General features: G+C 33.7%; 2 protein-coding genes across 4 annotated transcripts; one reads left to right on the forward strand and one right to left on the reverse strand.

Moving 5' to 3' along the window:
• Positions 1-972: 972 nt before the first annotated feature.
• On the reverse strand, positions 973-16,655 carry LOC114715888 (uncharacterized). Of its 3 annotated transcripts, XM_028900799.1 has the most exons (3): positions 16,057-16,655; positions 15,882-15,927; positions 14,266-14,573 (listed from the first exon to the last, which is right to left on the reverse strand). In XM_028900799.1, the coding sequence occupies exon 1, from the start codon at positions 16,617-16,619 to the stop codon at positions 16,113-16,115; it is 507 nt and encodes a 168-aa protein (XP_028756632.1). In that variant the 5' UTR covers positions 16,620-16,655; the 3' UTR covers positions 14,266-14,573; positions 15,882-15,927; positions 16,057-16,112. The 3 variants fall into 3 exon arrangements, with proteins under 3 accessions (XP_028756633.1, XP_028756632.1, XP_028756631.1); XM_028900800.1 differs by lacking the exons at positions 14,266-14,573; positions 15,882-15,927 and adding an exon at positions 973-1,028; XM_028900798.1 differs by lacking the exon at positions 15,882-15,927.
• LOC114715886 (rhodanese-like domain-containing protein 8, chloroplastic) lies at positions 5,471-9,422 on the forward strand. The gene is made up of 8 exons (XM_028900796.1): positions 5,471-5,823; positions 6,058-6,111; positions 6,472-6,621; positions 6,907-7,069; positions 7,410-7,501; positions 8,146-8,249; positions 8,780-9,052; positions 9,133-9,422. Exons 1-8 carry the CDS (start codon positions 5,488-5,490, stop codon positions 9,284-9,286), a joined length of 1,326 nt encoding a protein of 441 aa, XP_028756629.1. The 5' UTR covers positions 5,471-5,487; the 3' UTR covers positions 9,287-9,422.
• Positions 16,656-17,105: the final 450 nt, after the last annotated feature.

The raw sequence follows: 17,105 nt of genomic DNA on the forward strand, positions 1-17,105 counted from the left end.
GCCAGTCCACCCTTGGTGGATTGGACCAAGCCCAATGTCATTTGGGACTCCAATGTAAATAGCAAAACTCATGGGTCCTTAACTGTAATTTTTGCCCTTTAATATATTTGCAAAAGGCGGGAACTGGAACGGTTGTGCAGAGGAGACGGTTTTGAGACAGTTTTTGTTTGAAATAAACAAGGAGTTCGAAACTGATCAAAAGGGATCAGTTTTGTGCAGTAGCATTATGCGTTTTTTTTCTCCTCCACAAGCTCTCTCTCTCCGTCTCTCCAAACTCTCTCTCCGGTGCATTTGCTTGCGTGTCTATCAGATCCGATTCCGTCACCGTGATCGGACCTCCGCGTGGCAACCTGATTACATTGCAGACTCCAGGTATGCCCGAAATCCTTCAGAGGAAGACTCTGAGAACGGCGGCGACGAGTGAAGAGAAAAGTCAAAAATTGGTCAAAAACATAACAGAGTATCAATAGCATCATCTGGCCTTCAAGTTGAACTAAACCATCAATACACCATGAGCCTTATGAAAACTATTTTTATTTTTTTTAATGAAAAGGAAATATATATAAATTTGAACAACTGTACAGAGTTTACAAAAGCACTAACATCTAAGCTCCAGGATTGATAGTACTAAGGAGATCCCGAGCAGAGATGTGTGGCCTTATGAAAACTATTGAGCCTTGGATCTTTTCTCCACTCCTCCAGACTCTGGATCTCCTTCTGGTATTACAAATACGGTATATACACCTGCCACCACAGTCATTTAAAACCCAAACAGAAATCACAAACCAAATAAGGATAATTAATTTCATTTTATTTAAAAAGCAACGAGCTCGTCAGTTTAGACCTGAGATCCCCTCATATATACATAACAATTGATTTTTTCCCCCCAAAAAAAAAGGTTCAGATAATGTGATACATATGATAGGCAAGGATCAAAAACCAAGCTTCCACAAGGGTGGTGGTGTTACTTACCAGTAGAGAAAGCATGCTGCAACACAAAGAATCACATTTCCCTGGGCTTTGTAGATCTAAATAACACCAATTGATTTTCAGTCAATGAGTCAATAGCATACGGCGCTTTTAAAGAAACAGGAATAGGAAAAGGCAAAAAAGCCAATTGAATCATATTATTCCATCAGAAAATTATGAATCTAACCATATCAAGTAATAAGTTTGATGTCAATGCACATTATATGCTTGATATTGAACATTTATTTGGAAGTTCCAGCACAAGTTTCTTCTATGCATGTATAAATCTTGTTATTGTTAGGATCACAAGAAGCAACAGAAAGTAGAAATATCAAAGGAACATCCCCAACCTGATTATCAATTATCATATGCTTAGGTAAAAATTCCATCTTCAGAAATTATAACCATCTTCTTGTTTACACAACTATGGATATCTATAAGAAAGATAACCTACAACATTCTTTCTGCATTATGCACACTGCTAACAGATCATGTGGCTAACTGAGTGAATGGATTTGCTAAATATGCTTTAGATTGCAGCCTGCGATGATCTCAGGAAAAAGTAAACTCAAAACAAAATTAACAGCATTTAAAAAGAGAAGTTCATCCAACAGTGGCAATGAAAATTGGCAATAAGATGTATCAAACTTTTATAGTAGCAGAGTAAAGAGCTTCAATCAAAAGAAAGGTGAGGAGCTGAGAAAACATGTATTCCTTCTTGTTCAAAATATAAGATAAACTTTATTGGAAAAACTTGATTATTTTTTATAAGATAACATTTACTTTTGTCTAAGCATTTAATGAGTTTTTTTTTTTTTCAATTTTTACCCTTCACATGTATTCTTTTCCTCTTTGACCCATTTGTTGCAACCTTTATTTATTTATTTTATTAATAAGGATATATTTGGAAAAAAACACAAACCTTGCATATTTATTGTTTTAAACTGATTTTAATTGATAACCGTAGATGGATAAAACTTATCTTATATCTTGGATTGGAGGGAGTATCTTAAAACGATGAGCAGCATGAATAGCATTTAAAATTGCTTCGCAGATATACAGCTCTAGTTCTAAACCAAGAACACCACATTTTAAGGTTTACATGGTTAAACCCCAATTAATCATGGCAAAAAAGAACCTATATGGCACGGTACAATCAGCACTAATTCAAGGTTTACGTGGTTAAACCCCAATTAATCCAGGCTTCTTGTCATTGTTTTGTTTGCAACATTCAAAGCAAAGTTTTCTGAAGCAATGATCAATGGCTGAAACGCAGTCAGGAATTTAAATGCTACATCCATGGTAAGACAACATCAATCTTTCACCGATAATTTCTCAAATAGTTATTTAGCTCCTTATCGATGCCTCAAATCCTGGAAGAAAGGGGGAAAAGAAAATAAATGTATATGAAAGATGCTTACAGATTTCTCATATCGGTCTCTCTCTGCAGCAGTACAGACCTCAGAAGTACACATCAACCGACGCTCCTTTTTCATCAATAAAAAAAATATTTTGAAAACTACTTAAGTTCCGTATATAATGAAGCATAAAACCAATTATATATATGGATTAGTTGCCAATCATATTCATACTGCTTGTGTTTTGATTTTATTTATGCACTCCCCTTAGTCTTCAGAGCCAATCACAGGGGATAAAATATTAAAATCTCTTTTGGCTTTCTTATTCTGTTAATGACAAATGGTTGTGCAGCTCAGTTTGCTGTTTGTTACTATTTTAGTTCATTTAAATAAATGTTGTTATTGTCTTATTTCACTATAGTTTATTTGATTTAAACTGCAAGTGCAGTGGGCCTAATTACCCATTTTTCTATTGATACAAGTCCATTTCATTCTTTTTATCCTTTAATTACCAATACTTTAACTTCATAGTCAGAAACATTGGGTGTGAGACAGATAAACTTCTACATTTTTCCTTAAAACAAAACAGCGCTGATGGAGAGCCATATCCTTTTCCCATTTGGTTTCTATATTCATTATAGTCGTATTCTACATGGTTGCGATCCTGTGCCATTTCTCCTGATTCCTTGACCAGCAGGTGTTTTCTAATTCAGCATCAAAAGCTGGGGACAACAACAATAGTGCTAACTTGCTTATCACCACTTAGGTTATATGATCATGCATTTCCTTATATTTAGTGAGTAATTTTCACTGCTTACTTTTATATTTCTCCTATTTTACTTCTGTTTTCAATCATGAGTCTTTTCTAGTGGAAGGTGCTGACATGGATTGACTAAAAATTTTGTGTTCTGAGATGTGGCTTATGCTGTTGCTAACTTGTTTGTATTATATGAATAATCTAGTGCTTGGTTTGTCTTGGATTGCTGTGTACTCCTGCTGTAGGATAGCCTAATTATGCATTTGTTGTCGCATGCATTGTTCTTGATAACTTTTTAAAGTTATAATACTTCCTGTTGGCTGGTCTTTGTTAGAATGAATTCTTGCTTACATTGTTCTTGATAACATTCTTGATACTTGATTTTCCTTGTGGTTCTCCTTTTTTCTATTTCAAAATTCACGCTTAATATTGGCTTCCAAAGTTGATTTTTGCTTTTCAATTATGTAAACTCGTGTGAAAGTGACATTACTTTACCTTCCATCTCTAAGCTGTGACTGGAACAGGAGTTGGCCTTTTGATTGCAGGTCATGTTTAGTAGTGTTCTTACAAAGCGAACTCCCTGCTGAAGCTGGCATCAGTGTAGTGTGGTGTCTCACCTGGAATGTCCACACCAATGTTGTGAGTCTTCTTTAATTATAATGCTCCTACTATATGGTTATTTAAAAAAAAAAAAATTCTGGAGGAAACATTCCGGAGACAAGAAAAAATGTTTTTCTTTTGGAGAGCATGGTAATCAATCCATTTCTAGCAGGTACATGTCATTGTGCCTTAAGTAGTAGAGTGTTCTCACAGAAGTTTGTGTGACATATGGGATCATAGTAACTAACATTTCCATTGAATATGATGCTGATGACTCGATTTAGAAACTATCATTTGGGTCAAGTACAATGTCTCGCAAAAACATGTTTCATGAAGTCCATAATTGCTACAATGCATCCTCAATCCTGAACTAATCCAAACAGGCTCAATTTCATCTTCATCTGTGGTTCAGTAGTTGTCTCCGCCTTTATGTTTTACTTAATAAAATTTTGTATCTCTTGTGCTTTCAAACTTTATCTCATGCAGGCAAGGGATCTTTCCAAATTAGTTCAGGCTGCTTATCATTTGATCCCATATTATCTTTAACGCTCAAGAAGGTAGAGTTCCTGTTCCTTCATGCTACAAGTGAAGTGCTTAACAATCATGAAGTGCTGAGGCACCTGAGGATAGACGGTGGCCGTTGCCCGTGTGTGATAGAGGGTTTGATGTGATTGGCTTGTTTTTTGATTTATCATGCTTGTGTTGTCCTAATCATTCTAAAAGTTTCCTCCTCTAACTATATTCATAAAATGAATTAAATGCAGTATGTTACAAAAAAACTTGATAAAAGCATGTCTGAAAATAAATTTCTGATGATCTATCTTGATTCTCCACCACAAATGCAGGTTCAGGAGCACACTTTTTCGCGGCCACCGATCCCCAAGTTCCAGAGGATATATTTTTCGTAAAACACCATAATTATTTTTCTTAATACCTTCTCTCCTTTTTCTACTTGATTATGGTTGAGGGAATATTTATAAGGGTAAAGGGTAATTTAGAGAAAATTGATAAACGTGAGAAATGAGTTTTGTATTTAAGATAAAAACAAACTTAAGAATTAGGTCATATATTAAGGACCGGAGGAGTACTAATAATTCTCAATATATGAAAATATTATTCCTAATGTCCCGATAGCATGCACGGCCATATATAACACACAATAAAACAATATGCTATCCAAACACTTGTTACATTTTTGGGTGAGTTGAAATTTGATTTTTGTTTTTTTGGAAATATTGTGACGGTTCAAACTTGCCACCTGAGCTCAACTCACGTGACTTTTTATTTTTAATACATTTTGTGAAATCTTTTCATTTAATTTATTTTACACTGGCAATTCTCATTTGTGTAAAAATTAAATTGAATTAGAAAATAAAGTTATATTATGCATGTATTAATATTTAATAATATGACTCATTTCATTTTTATATTCATCTTAACTTTTTAGGAATCAATTTGAGAACTGATCCATATTTAAAAAATAAAATTTTATTATGAACTCATCAAAAGAATCTTTTTCACATTTTATTAGCAAAAACTGTAAAAGTTATTCCTAAATCATAATTTTCCCTCATTTCATAATTGGGCTAGACTATAATAGGTTTTGGGCCCAATAACATAATCTACGAGCAGACTGGGCTTGTAGTTTCAGAGGTCCAGATCCAGTGGTTCTCCGATCAATGCCAGCCCACGTTTATTCGGCAGGCCTTGCACACACCTGATTCAGCCTTCAAAGTCATCTTGTTCTTCAATCTTCAATGCCAGTATGAGTGACACATTGACCCCCAAGAGTTCTCTGTAAGGATGAGGCTCTCCTGTGAGGCTATCTTCGGTGGACTCACTCCTAAAGTTACTGCTTCGTTCTCCAACAGGGACTGGGTTCCTTTCCAAAAGCATCTTGTCAATTTGAAAACCTTTTCTTCTGTCTCTTTCCGCCATAGAAAATGGTTTGTGCTCATTTCACAGCCCAGCTTGGTGAAGAAGACGAAAGACAATTTTGGCAGAACTGGTTGTTCCACTTCTAGCCAATGCAATGCTTCTGTAGCTTTTGAGGGTGATTTCGTGGTGGTAAATTTTTACCATTTCGTGTTTATCGATGACCCGGAAGCAGAAGTCGCCAAGCACCTGGCGTTCATGGAGGTTCCCGCTCATTTTTAATCTTTCTTTGGGTTCATTAGGGACATTAAGAATTTCAGCTCACTATTCATGCATGCATCTATTGATACATGCACACTTTGGCAATCATTAGTGGTTATTTGTTAAAGAGTATTAGCTCAAAGGATATTGAATATATTTCCTGATATGTTGCACTTTTGGGGTTAATTGCAATTTCCACATTTTCCTCTCAGGTGTAAATTTTTGGTCTGTTGACAGGGTCTTGACATAAATGGCAGAATTTACATAAATGAGCAAGGTATAAATGCGCAGGTTAGTAAGTCTTATGCATTGAATCTATTAATTCTAGACAAGCTTATGGACAGTCCCCTCCTCCTTTTCTTTAACTATTTATTTTCATCTGTATAAGCAAGCCTATTTAGGAGTTGTAAGTAATTCTATCATGAGACATCCATAAAAAGGTTTATGTTGGGCTGGGTTTGACTGTGGGTTCAAATATCAGTACATATTGTTTCTTTGTGAATTACCCAATATTAGATCTTGGCCCTTAACAGAGGGGTCCTAATCCAAACAAAAGTTAACTTCCCTAGAGCAACTACGTGTCAAATTTGGTGTCTCGGAGTCTAAAGAGTATATGTTTCCTGCTGATATGGTATATTACTCTGTATGCAGTATAGTGGACCATCAAAAGATGCTCTGGCATATGTTGAATGGTTAAGGCAAGATGACAGATTTTCTGATATCCTGGTTCAGATTTCTCCATCACTAAAAGGGCATGCCTTCCCGAGATTGAAGTTGCGGTATAAGCCCTCACTTGTACAGGCAAGCCATATATGTTAGTGCATTGTGTAGTATGTCATAAAATCTTATCATGCTTACAGAGCAAGTTACAGTTGATAATGCTTTATAGTCCCTTATCTGTATTTTATCTGTCATGCAAGAGTTCTTTGAAACTAATTATCATGCAGTGGTTAAGATTTCTCTGAGCTGTAGCTTTTTAAATTGTTTCTGTGTCCTCCACATTTGTTGTCTTTATATGTTTAAGTTGAACAGTTGTTCTCAACTTAGAATGAAACCATCTCTCTGTAACTTTTATTTGTTCTACAGTTGGAAGGTGGCATATCACATCTTCCTCTTCTTGATTCTTCAATGCGAGCAACACCTTTAGCGCCATCAGAATGGAGAAATAGATTGGAAGCAATGAATAGGACTGGTCTTGCTTCAAAAGAGTGTCCTGACACCAATTACATTCTATTGGATGTGAGAAATGGTAATAGTTCTGTTCTAACTCCAGCTTTGTTTTTCTTTACCCAAATATGCCGGGAAAAAAGAAAAAAACTGTTTAATTGTTCTTTCTTTAACCTGTTGACTCATTTCATCATATTCTTGCTAATTCACAATCTTTCGTCATTGCCAATGGATGAACTTTTTTATATGAATCTGATCTTAAGGCAGTTCTGTGGCTCATATACATCATAGTTTCTGTTCTCATTCGTAGTCAACATTTCCGAAGATCTATTTGCATGCTTGCCCACCTATTTTTAGTTTTGGAAAACTTTATCACTGTCATAGTTCTTTGTAAAATAAAAAATATTATTCTTGATATTCAGGTTATGAGTGGGATATTGGACATTTTCGTGGTGCTGTGCGCCCTAATGTAGACTGCTTTAGAAGCACTTCATTTGGCTTGTCCCAGGAAGAGGTAGGGTCATTATTTGACGTGTCCATAAAATATAGTTGGAATTTATCATGATGCTTGCTCCTAATAAAGCCATACGTGGTGTGTATTTAATATATGTTTGGTGTAGTTGAGACTTTTCACATGTAGGGAGGATGACAAGGCATCTTGCAAATTAGAAAAGTAAGAGCCAAAGAGGCTAAAAATGTATTACCCCTGCCCGATCATTTATTTTATATGTTTTTGTTATAAAAAACTTTCCTTAAACAACTAAGAGAAAAGCATGTAAGAAATTCAATAAACACAGTCCTTTCCTATAATATATGTAGCGTTATATATATGCTCTTGAAGACGCAGGCATTAAGCTCCAGCCAATGCTTGAGAATTGAAAAATACACACTCATGAAATTTTGATATAATGCTACTGAAACATATGGTTAGCTGTATACATTATTTTTTAAGTAATTCTATTAAATCCTGTTTCTCTTGCAGCATTCTAGCTTTTTATTAAGGTTACCTATTTAAAATATTTTTCTTCTTAAGGTTAGTAAAGAGGTTTGCCTTGGTCTGAGGTTAGCATATCATCAGTAACTGGAAAGAGGTTTTGAAATTGATCTTTCCATTGATGACTGGTAATATACTTCATTTTTGTGTTTATTCCAATTTAGGTGGCTGCCTCAGATCCTTTAGCAAATGTAGATAAAGAAAAAACGAATATATTGATGTACTGCACTGGAGGGATTCGTTGTGATGTATATTCCACAATACTGAGGTAAATCATAATGTAATTTTTCCCTCTCTTTGTCTCAGGATGGCAACAAATACTTCTTCCATTATAAAGTTCTAATAGATCATATTTCACTATCAGTTATCACTTCCTAGGCTTAGTTGCATATGGGATCTGTTTTCAACACAGACAATACGACTCTCTACAATCTATCCTTTGAACAACCACAAAAATTAACCACCGGCTAAATAATTTATGAAACTAAAAATTAGCAAGATAACGACTCATCACATGCTTCTGGAATCGAGTAACGCTGCTTAGACCTTTCTTGGGGGTTTGAAGTTATAAGAATGAGATATCTGGCTGAGGATGTGACTAGGTATTTAAGATGCAAGCCTACTCTAACACAGGTGGGCTCACTCCACCTGCTTGCATGGCACATGATCATTCCCTCCTTTTTATGGAAGGAAACAGTTGACTAATGGAGCTGACATGTATTGGTTGGAAATGCAAGATATTCATTTTTTCCCCCTAATAATACTGATTCTGATGAATTGGTTTTGTGGATATGCCAGAAAGAAGGGCTTTCGGAATCTGTACACCTTGCAGGGAGGTGTTTCTAACTATCTAGAGAATGAAGGTCCTGCGGAATGGGTAGGAAATCTATTTGTGTTCGACTCTCGTCTGTCTCTGCCTCCTTCGTCATACCATCCTGGAGCCACAACTGAAACAGGCAGCACTCACGTCTCTGCAAATGGTCAGTTTGCGAAATGCTACATATGTGATTCTCAAGTCAGTGAATTGAGGCATAGGAACTGTGCAAATCTTGACTGCAATTTGCTTTTCCTGTAAGATTCTCTCGCATTTCCCTTTATTTTTTTTGGCTCACCTGGCATTTTAGATTTGCTTCAAATCTTTTGTCTTACAGATGCTGCAGAAAATGTGTAAAAGATGCAAGGGGATGCTGTTGTTGGAGTTGCACAACTGCTCCTAGACTTAGGCCTGTCTTAGACGGAGATCAGAGATACCAAAAATGGCACATCTATCGTGATATTGATGAGCAGACCACCGTAACAACTTGAGCATGAATATATGGACCTTCCATACATCAGTATCTTATGTTAGCACTGTCATTAAACTTCGATTTATTTTCATTATGTGGATATTGCAAGAGTGCTTTGGAAGAAAATGGAATGGAATTTTACTGTAGTGCGAATAGATGCAAGGTTTAGTTTTTGAAAAAAGAAAATTTATATTTCACAGTTCACGCTCCATGAATCCTTTAATTTCAGATCTGTGTTTCTGAGAGCATGTGCATGTTGGCTGAGTGCTCATATAAGGGGTTAAGGGCCGTATTAACATGACTTTTAACACCTCTCTTTTGGTAAATAACATGAAATTGACACTTGCCACGCTACATTGCAACAATATCGTTGATTTTTCCCAAAAAAAAAAAATATAATTTTTTATGAAATTAAAATATTATTGCAACAGAAAATATTATGTCTTTAGAACAAAATACGATTGTGGTAAAAACTTTTCTTTAAAAAAACTTCTATTGTAACGGCATACTTTCAAAACCACCAAACTTAAACCGCTCATAAACCTTTTTCAACTCTTAAAATTTTTTCCTCCTCTTGCGACCACCCCAATTTTGACAAACTTTTAGGGCAAGTTTTAATTTAAAGGCTAGAAAATACATTGATTTCATGTAGAATTTGAGAAAGATAATTAACTTGATAATTTGGAAACCTTGGATTCAGGTTTGTAACCAGTAATCAAATAGCAAATGCACCATAAAAAAAGAGGAAAGAAATTGTAAAAAAAAAGCCAATAATATCTCTCCTGTGTCTTTTCATTCATGAAGGCACCTACCTTAATTTACAGAGTTCGTGGGAGGAATATAAATTATTTATTGTCATATCCATCAAATATTGATTATAACCGATTTATCATAATTAATGAATTAATTAAATACTACTCCTCCGGTCCTTATTATAAGACCCCATTTGACTTTTTATTTGGTCCTAATTATAAGACCCCAATCCATTTTGTCTCTTATATTTATGCATTTTTTTCCAAGATAATCCTTCTAATAATGATAGTTTTAGCCAATATACTTAATTAGCAAGGATATTTTAGGAATGACAACACTTATTTATTATAAATAATCAACTTAACTTACTTCCTTAATCTCCTCAAATAAGTCAATTGGGTCTTATAATTAGGACCGGAGGAGTATTAAATTTGAGCGTGATCAATTCAAATTTGATTATTTATTTTTTAATCGAGTTTAATAGATACTCCTCCGGTCCTAATTATAAGACCCAATTGACTTATTTGAGGAGATTAAGGAAGTAAGTTAAGTTGGTTATTTATAATAAATAAGTGTTGTTATTCCTAAAATATCCTTGCTAATTAAGTATATTGGCTAAACTATCATTATTAGAAGGATTATCTTGAAAAAAAATACATAAATATAAGAGAGAAAATGGATTGGGTCTTATAATTAGGACCAAATAAAAAGTCAAATTGGGTCTTATAATAAGGACCGGAGGAGTATTTATTTAATTGAACTAAATAACCTCAAATTGTTATAAAAATTAGAAAATATGGATATCCATAAACTCTCTCAACTCTTAACCTCTCATATTCTACACTCTATAACCTCTCCATTGAATAGTTTTTAGGAATTTTTATTCCATAACTCAAAGGTTACATGTACCACACTGATGTGAATTAATATTGTTATTTATTTTATGTAACCTTTGGTTGAGTTTGAGAGCCTATAAATAGAAGACTATGTAATGCCTATTTTGATCATCCAAATAAATAAGAATACACTTTTCTTTCTCTCAATTTCTCTCTTATCTTACTCATCTCTTTCATTCTAAATTTCACTCATATTTCTCATTTTCATAACACTTATAAATATTTTTAGCGAATCCATACCAGAATAATGATGATGTGATAACAAGATAAGTGCAGAGAGATCCAAAAATCAAATATTTATCGAGGAAGATTTAGATACTTAATTTTAAATTTTTTAAAAAAAATCAAACAGGCTATAAATCCGTGTCAAATTATGCCGGCCTCTCAAGAAAAATTGCATGTATTTTTTCTTAGAATATCTTTTTTAATCATATATATTATATTGTAACCGTCCTCTAAAAAACTCTTTCTTTGAGCGAAAGAAATTATGAAAGTTAAAATATAGATACTTAATTTTAAATTTTTTAAAAAAAATCAAACATGCTATAAATCCGTGTCAAATTATGCCGGCCTCTCAAGAAAAATTGCATGTATTTTTTCTTAGAATATCTTTTTTAATCATATATATTATATTGTAACCGTCCTCTAAAAACTCTTTCTTTGAGTGAAAAAAATTATGAAAGTTAAAATATACATTTAATCCTTTAAAGTTTGATCTTTAACTTTAAAAAGTATATTTTTAGTCTTTTAATTCTAAAATAATTAATATTAAATTTAATATATTAGTATTTGAGAACGTTTAATTAACATTTAAAATGTCAATATCATAATTTTTGTTAACAATTTTAAGGTTAAAGAACTAAAAATATAATTTTTAAAATCAATGGACTAAATTAAAATCTTATTTAAAATTAAAAGACTAAAAATATACATTAACTAATTATAAATTTTGGAAACAAATTAAAGTGATTATTTCATGATAATTTCATCTAAGCTTTCGAATTGCGTCCATTTTGCGATCAAGAAGACTGTGAGCAATAGTTTCTCAGAAGCGGGCGCCAATGAATTGGTAGCGGGGATCACTTGTGTAGTTAAATGGTCTCACTTTGTCAGGAAAATATAAATCGAAATTTAAAAAGTGTATTTATTTGGAAGCTTTTTAATCTTTATGCAACCAGCCTAATAGAAATTAGTTTTAAATTTAAAATGACTCAAGGATACTTTCAATTATACCGAAAGAAAAAAAAGTCATTTGAATAAGTTTCTGTGATTCTTGTAAATATATTGTACATAATTATAATTTAATTTATAGTTTCTTGTTAATTTATAAATTTGGGCGTACATTTGTGGTCATTTTGCTGATTTCACAAAAAATGTACGTCCCAACCCAATTGTACTTCCCAAATAATAAATTAACAAAAAAAAATTCTATGTGACAACCCATAAATATTGCATGCATTATAATTAATTATACGTGCTAGTCACATAAAATTTCAAAAGAAAATGTAACCCAAGCAACATTATTTTGTTTTAAATAAAAATTATATATAAATAATAGTAGAAAATAGTGTTATATATATTTTTTTGGCACACTAGTGTTATATATTTATTAGATATATATAGATGGGATGGGGGCTTGTCTATTTTCCAATAAAGATGGGCATTATATACCACCTAATATTGATGATAACAAAAGCTGCAACAAGATTAAAACTCAATAATATGTCATAGCAAAAACAAAAATTATAATCAATAAGATATTAGTTGAGATGATAAATAATTTCACTCTCACAAGGAGGAGATTCGAATCCCATGAAACGCACTTGTTGGGAGAACCCGACTGAGTCTTAAATCCAAGATCAAAAGAAAAATTTACTGGAAAAAAAAAAGCAAATTAGCCACAAAATTTCACATCTCTAATTAGAAATGGATTAATAGTATTTGGAATGACAAACACAAATATATGCACACACACACATATATATATATATGTATTTATATATAATTTAATATATTATTATATATTTCAAGTTAATTTTCGTATTTTAAAAAATTATTAATTTATTAATAATTATTTTTATTCAAAATATTAATGAAATAATAAGTATATTATATATTTTATTTTTTATTTTTATTTTTATTTATATATAATATATTATTAAAAAATTATCATATGTTATATTTTTATTTTAAAAATAAATATTTAAAAATAATTTTTTTACAGTTTTTTGATAGATTTTTGTCACAAAATTCCTGTATTTTTCGTGCTAATATAATATTTAGTTTTTCAAGTTTACTTTCATTTTGGTTTTAGTCCCCTAAATTTAAAACTATAAGTTTTGATCACTCAAGGGTAAAATGGTCTAAGTTTTTATTAAACTATAGAGAATAATATTTTTAAATGAACAAAAATTTAAAGAATCAAAAGCTATGATTTGAAACTTAAGGAGTTACGATTAAAACGAGGGCAAACTTAAATAATAATGATGATAAATTGTATAAACCCTTTTTTTCGGTGAACTAACCCTTTTTTTGAGTGAGAAAGGATGAGAATGGAACACTAAAATTAAGTATGGAGGAAGACGATGATTCATACGTTTATGTCATTACATATATAAATGATATTCAAATATGTTCAATATAAAATATAATTACGCATTCCTTCCAGATCTTTCATGGTATTTTCCAAAGCTATTAGGTTTTATGTTTTGAGTGTTTAATAATACTTTAAAAAGCTACTTCAACCAAGATCAATGGAAGAAGAGAAATAAGTACCTGATCAAACATATACGTTTAAAAATGTTATAAATTAACAGCGTGCCAATGCATTCATTAGTTCCACCAATAATTCTTTTCAATTTTGGCATATAACCCCGCCCCAAACAACCGCATGTTAGCAGTCTTGTAACTTGTGAAGTCTGGATGAAAGCAGCTTCTCATAAACAAAAACCACAAGGAGTCGTTTGCCAAAATTGAAGCAGGTGATTGGCAATCTTGTAAATTACAACTAAGTGTCAGGTTGCAAAATTAGGGTCAGAAAGTTCCAGCTAAACTTCATATCCAAAGCTCTAATTGAGCATAAAAATAATAATCACCCATTATGAATGGAAGGCAGAGGAGGAATGTGAGAAGGAGATGAAAGTGAAGTAAACACACCTTTTTATTTTTACAAACCAACAAATATAGCAACATCTAATCCTACGCGAAACATTTACTGACACCGCATTATATTCAAAACTTCCCGTTGACATTTTAGTATGCTAGTTGGAAACGGATCCTCGATGGTGTATTAGAAAATCAGAATGTGGAAGGTAGAGGCGGAGGATTAATTTAGATCCCACAATTTGGCTAATTCAAGAATTAAATAAGCCTGTTAAGGAAGTGCTGAAGTGTAAATATCAAGCAAATTCAGAAAGGTCCACAAGTCAGATTGTTCAAGAGCCCTTAACGCCTACGAAATCTAGTCTGTCATCTGGTTACAGCAGCCTAATTACTGCTTGATACAATATATTTAAGTGTCTAAGACTAAGATAAGTATTACAGCGCAACAGTTTAATCTCAATTCTAATGCAGAATATCAATCAACCGCTTCAGGGACAACTTCAGAAGGGCCAGCACTTAGTTGCATGCTCAACTGCTCCAACAACGCACCAATGCCTGCAAACAAACAGATACTCGCACGTTAACCAGATCACCAAAAGTTGATATGTACTACCACAGTTAACATTTCAAGAAGATGAACAAGCACACATGGTATAAACCAAAAGGTAGTTTTGCAAAATGCAAATGCTATCACAGTAATTTTCCGCAAAGCTCAAAGCTCACCCACACATGTCAAATGAAAGAGCCTAGACCGTGAACCATCAACCTAGTCTGTAATTCGAGATGGAAAAACAGTGAATGTCATTATTGCTAGTGATATTATCTCGTATTTTTGTAGTTACATAACATTAAAGATGTATGCACAAGTGAATAGCATAAGCTTCCAGGAAAAGAGCACAAGTTTTGGCCTCTAAAAGAAAAAAGAAAAAAGAAAAAAAAAGGACCCCCCGGGGGGGGGGGGGATCTTGCTCTTGCCCTATACTTTTCCTCAGTGAGTAGCTCGTGAACAGAAAAGTGAGAATATCTGGAACTTGCGCACAAATCCTTATGTCAATCATTCAAAAATCCAACAAACATTGATGATGTTCAATAAATATCGACATGCTAAACTCATAATGCCCCCAAACCACCCCGCTCTTTATTTTCATCAGTTATTGATTGGTAGGTGAGAAAGGTATGAAGATTCCCAATGCTCAGCATAACGCCTATTTAGCTAGCAGATCGTAATTCTTTCCTTAGCTAACAGGATAATTAAGCCAACAGAGCATCAAAACTCATAAGGCCTGTTGTTATTGCTAAACGATTTATTAGTAACAAAGGAAGGAGGAAATAATCATCCATAAGTTAAATTTCCCAGATTCACCACCAATAAATGACTCCCAACTCCTGAAAGCTTCAGAAGCCTCAGAATCTTGAGATGTTTTATACATAAGGTTCCCGAGCAAAGTTGCAAGTTATTTGGGGGGAAAAACGAAACCCATATGCCTACACTATTCAAGCGAATTAACCTCAGAAGACTAAGCGCAATCATGCCCCAGATATGCATGAATTAATATTGAAGTAAGCATCTCCTTTTCACAGACCAGCAATCCAGCATAAAAATGGCACCTAACCTACACTCATATTTTTGCCATAACTTGTCTTAAGAAGGGATTGCACGGCCAGCCATTGCCCAAGTTAACAAAATTTCTTTATTGACGAATTCAACCGTCCTAATCCCTAAGAAAAATATCTCTAGCATGAAATCACTGTCATCTAAAGGCAGTCGTATTGTGCAGTAAATTATAATTCGAAACTACGTGATAACAGCCTTATTCCTCCGAGATATACCCTTAATCTGCTTAGAAGGCATTTCTAGTATACCTTTCATTTCTGCAGAGAAGTATTCGTATCGAAACATTCCACAACCCTAACGATAATAAAACAAAGCATAATTAATATAGTGGAAGAACAAATTTAGCTTAATATAAACCTAAGAAAACCGTCGTATCAATTACTATAATCTCAACTCAACAGAAATGAATATGACGAAACGAACCCGAACAAAAGGGGACCAAGACTTTGGAGATGGGCAGAACACTGAAGGGACAACAATTATTTACAATAACGATCAGCTTTCTTCTTGACGCGATCATCAAGGGCTTCCTCGATAGACTTGAAGTTGGTCTTGGGTTGGTAGCCAAACTTCTTAGCCTCAACCGGGAACAGCTCGTCGTACTTCATTTTCTTCGCGGCGTCGATCGTGTAGGTTTCTCCCGATCCTCCTCCTCCGTCGGCGGCGGAGGCCTCCTCCTGGTTCTCGAGTTTCGAAGAGTCGATTTCACCGTCGGCAGGAGCGTCGTTGTGCTTGTTCTTCTTCTTCTTTTTCTTCTTCTCAATGATTTTGCTACGCGCGGCGAGGGTTCCGCCTTTGAAGCTCAATCTCCCCCCTTTCACTCTTTCGTATGGATCCGACATACTGTACTGCGTTAATCTCTCGAGATCGTTCGCGTCTATATGAGGATTTCGCTTCTCTGCTTTATGTTTCTGACGCTTCCTGCTGAAATCGGAGGAGCCTGCGCTCTCCCCAAAACGAAAACACCGCCCATAAATTTTATCCATTATTTTATGGACGCGGCTTCTCTCCTTTTCCCTTACCATCCGCTACCCTCGTCTACCCTCAAAGCTGCAGCGTTTTGAGTGAGAGCAAGGGAAGGAGAGGGCTTTTTTTAATTTAAAAAAAATATCTAATACTTTAAAATATTTTTTCAGTGTCATTTTCTATCCTAAATTAATTGTTAATGCACTTAGTAAGGTAAAATATTTTTTTAATAGCAACCAATGTTTAACACCCAGCATTTTAAAATATTTCTTAATAGCACTTAGTATTGTAAAATAATTTTTGATCCACTTAACAGACTAAAATATTTTTTCAAGTAATATACAACATCCAACATGCTGTGGTGTTTTTTTAGTAGTATCAAGTATCTTGAACTAAATTTTAGTGACCATAAAATATTATATGAAAAATTACTTCAAGATACTAAATACTATTAAAGAATATTTTAGGGCGTTAGATATACTAAAAATTAATTTATGATATTGGAT

This window comes from Neltuma alba, unplaced genomic scaffold, assembly GCF_004799145.2.
Source record: "Neltuma alba isolate B1F8T4 unplaced genomic scaffold, ASM479914v2 tig00011618_pilon, whole genome shotgun sequence".
Classification (NCBI taxonomy): Eukaryota; Viridiplantae; Streptophyta; class Magnoliopsida; order Fabales; family Fabaceae; genus Neltuma; species Neltuma alba.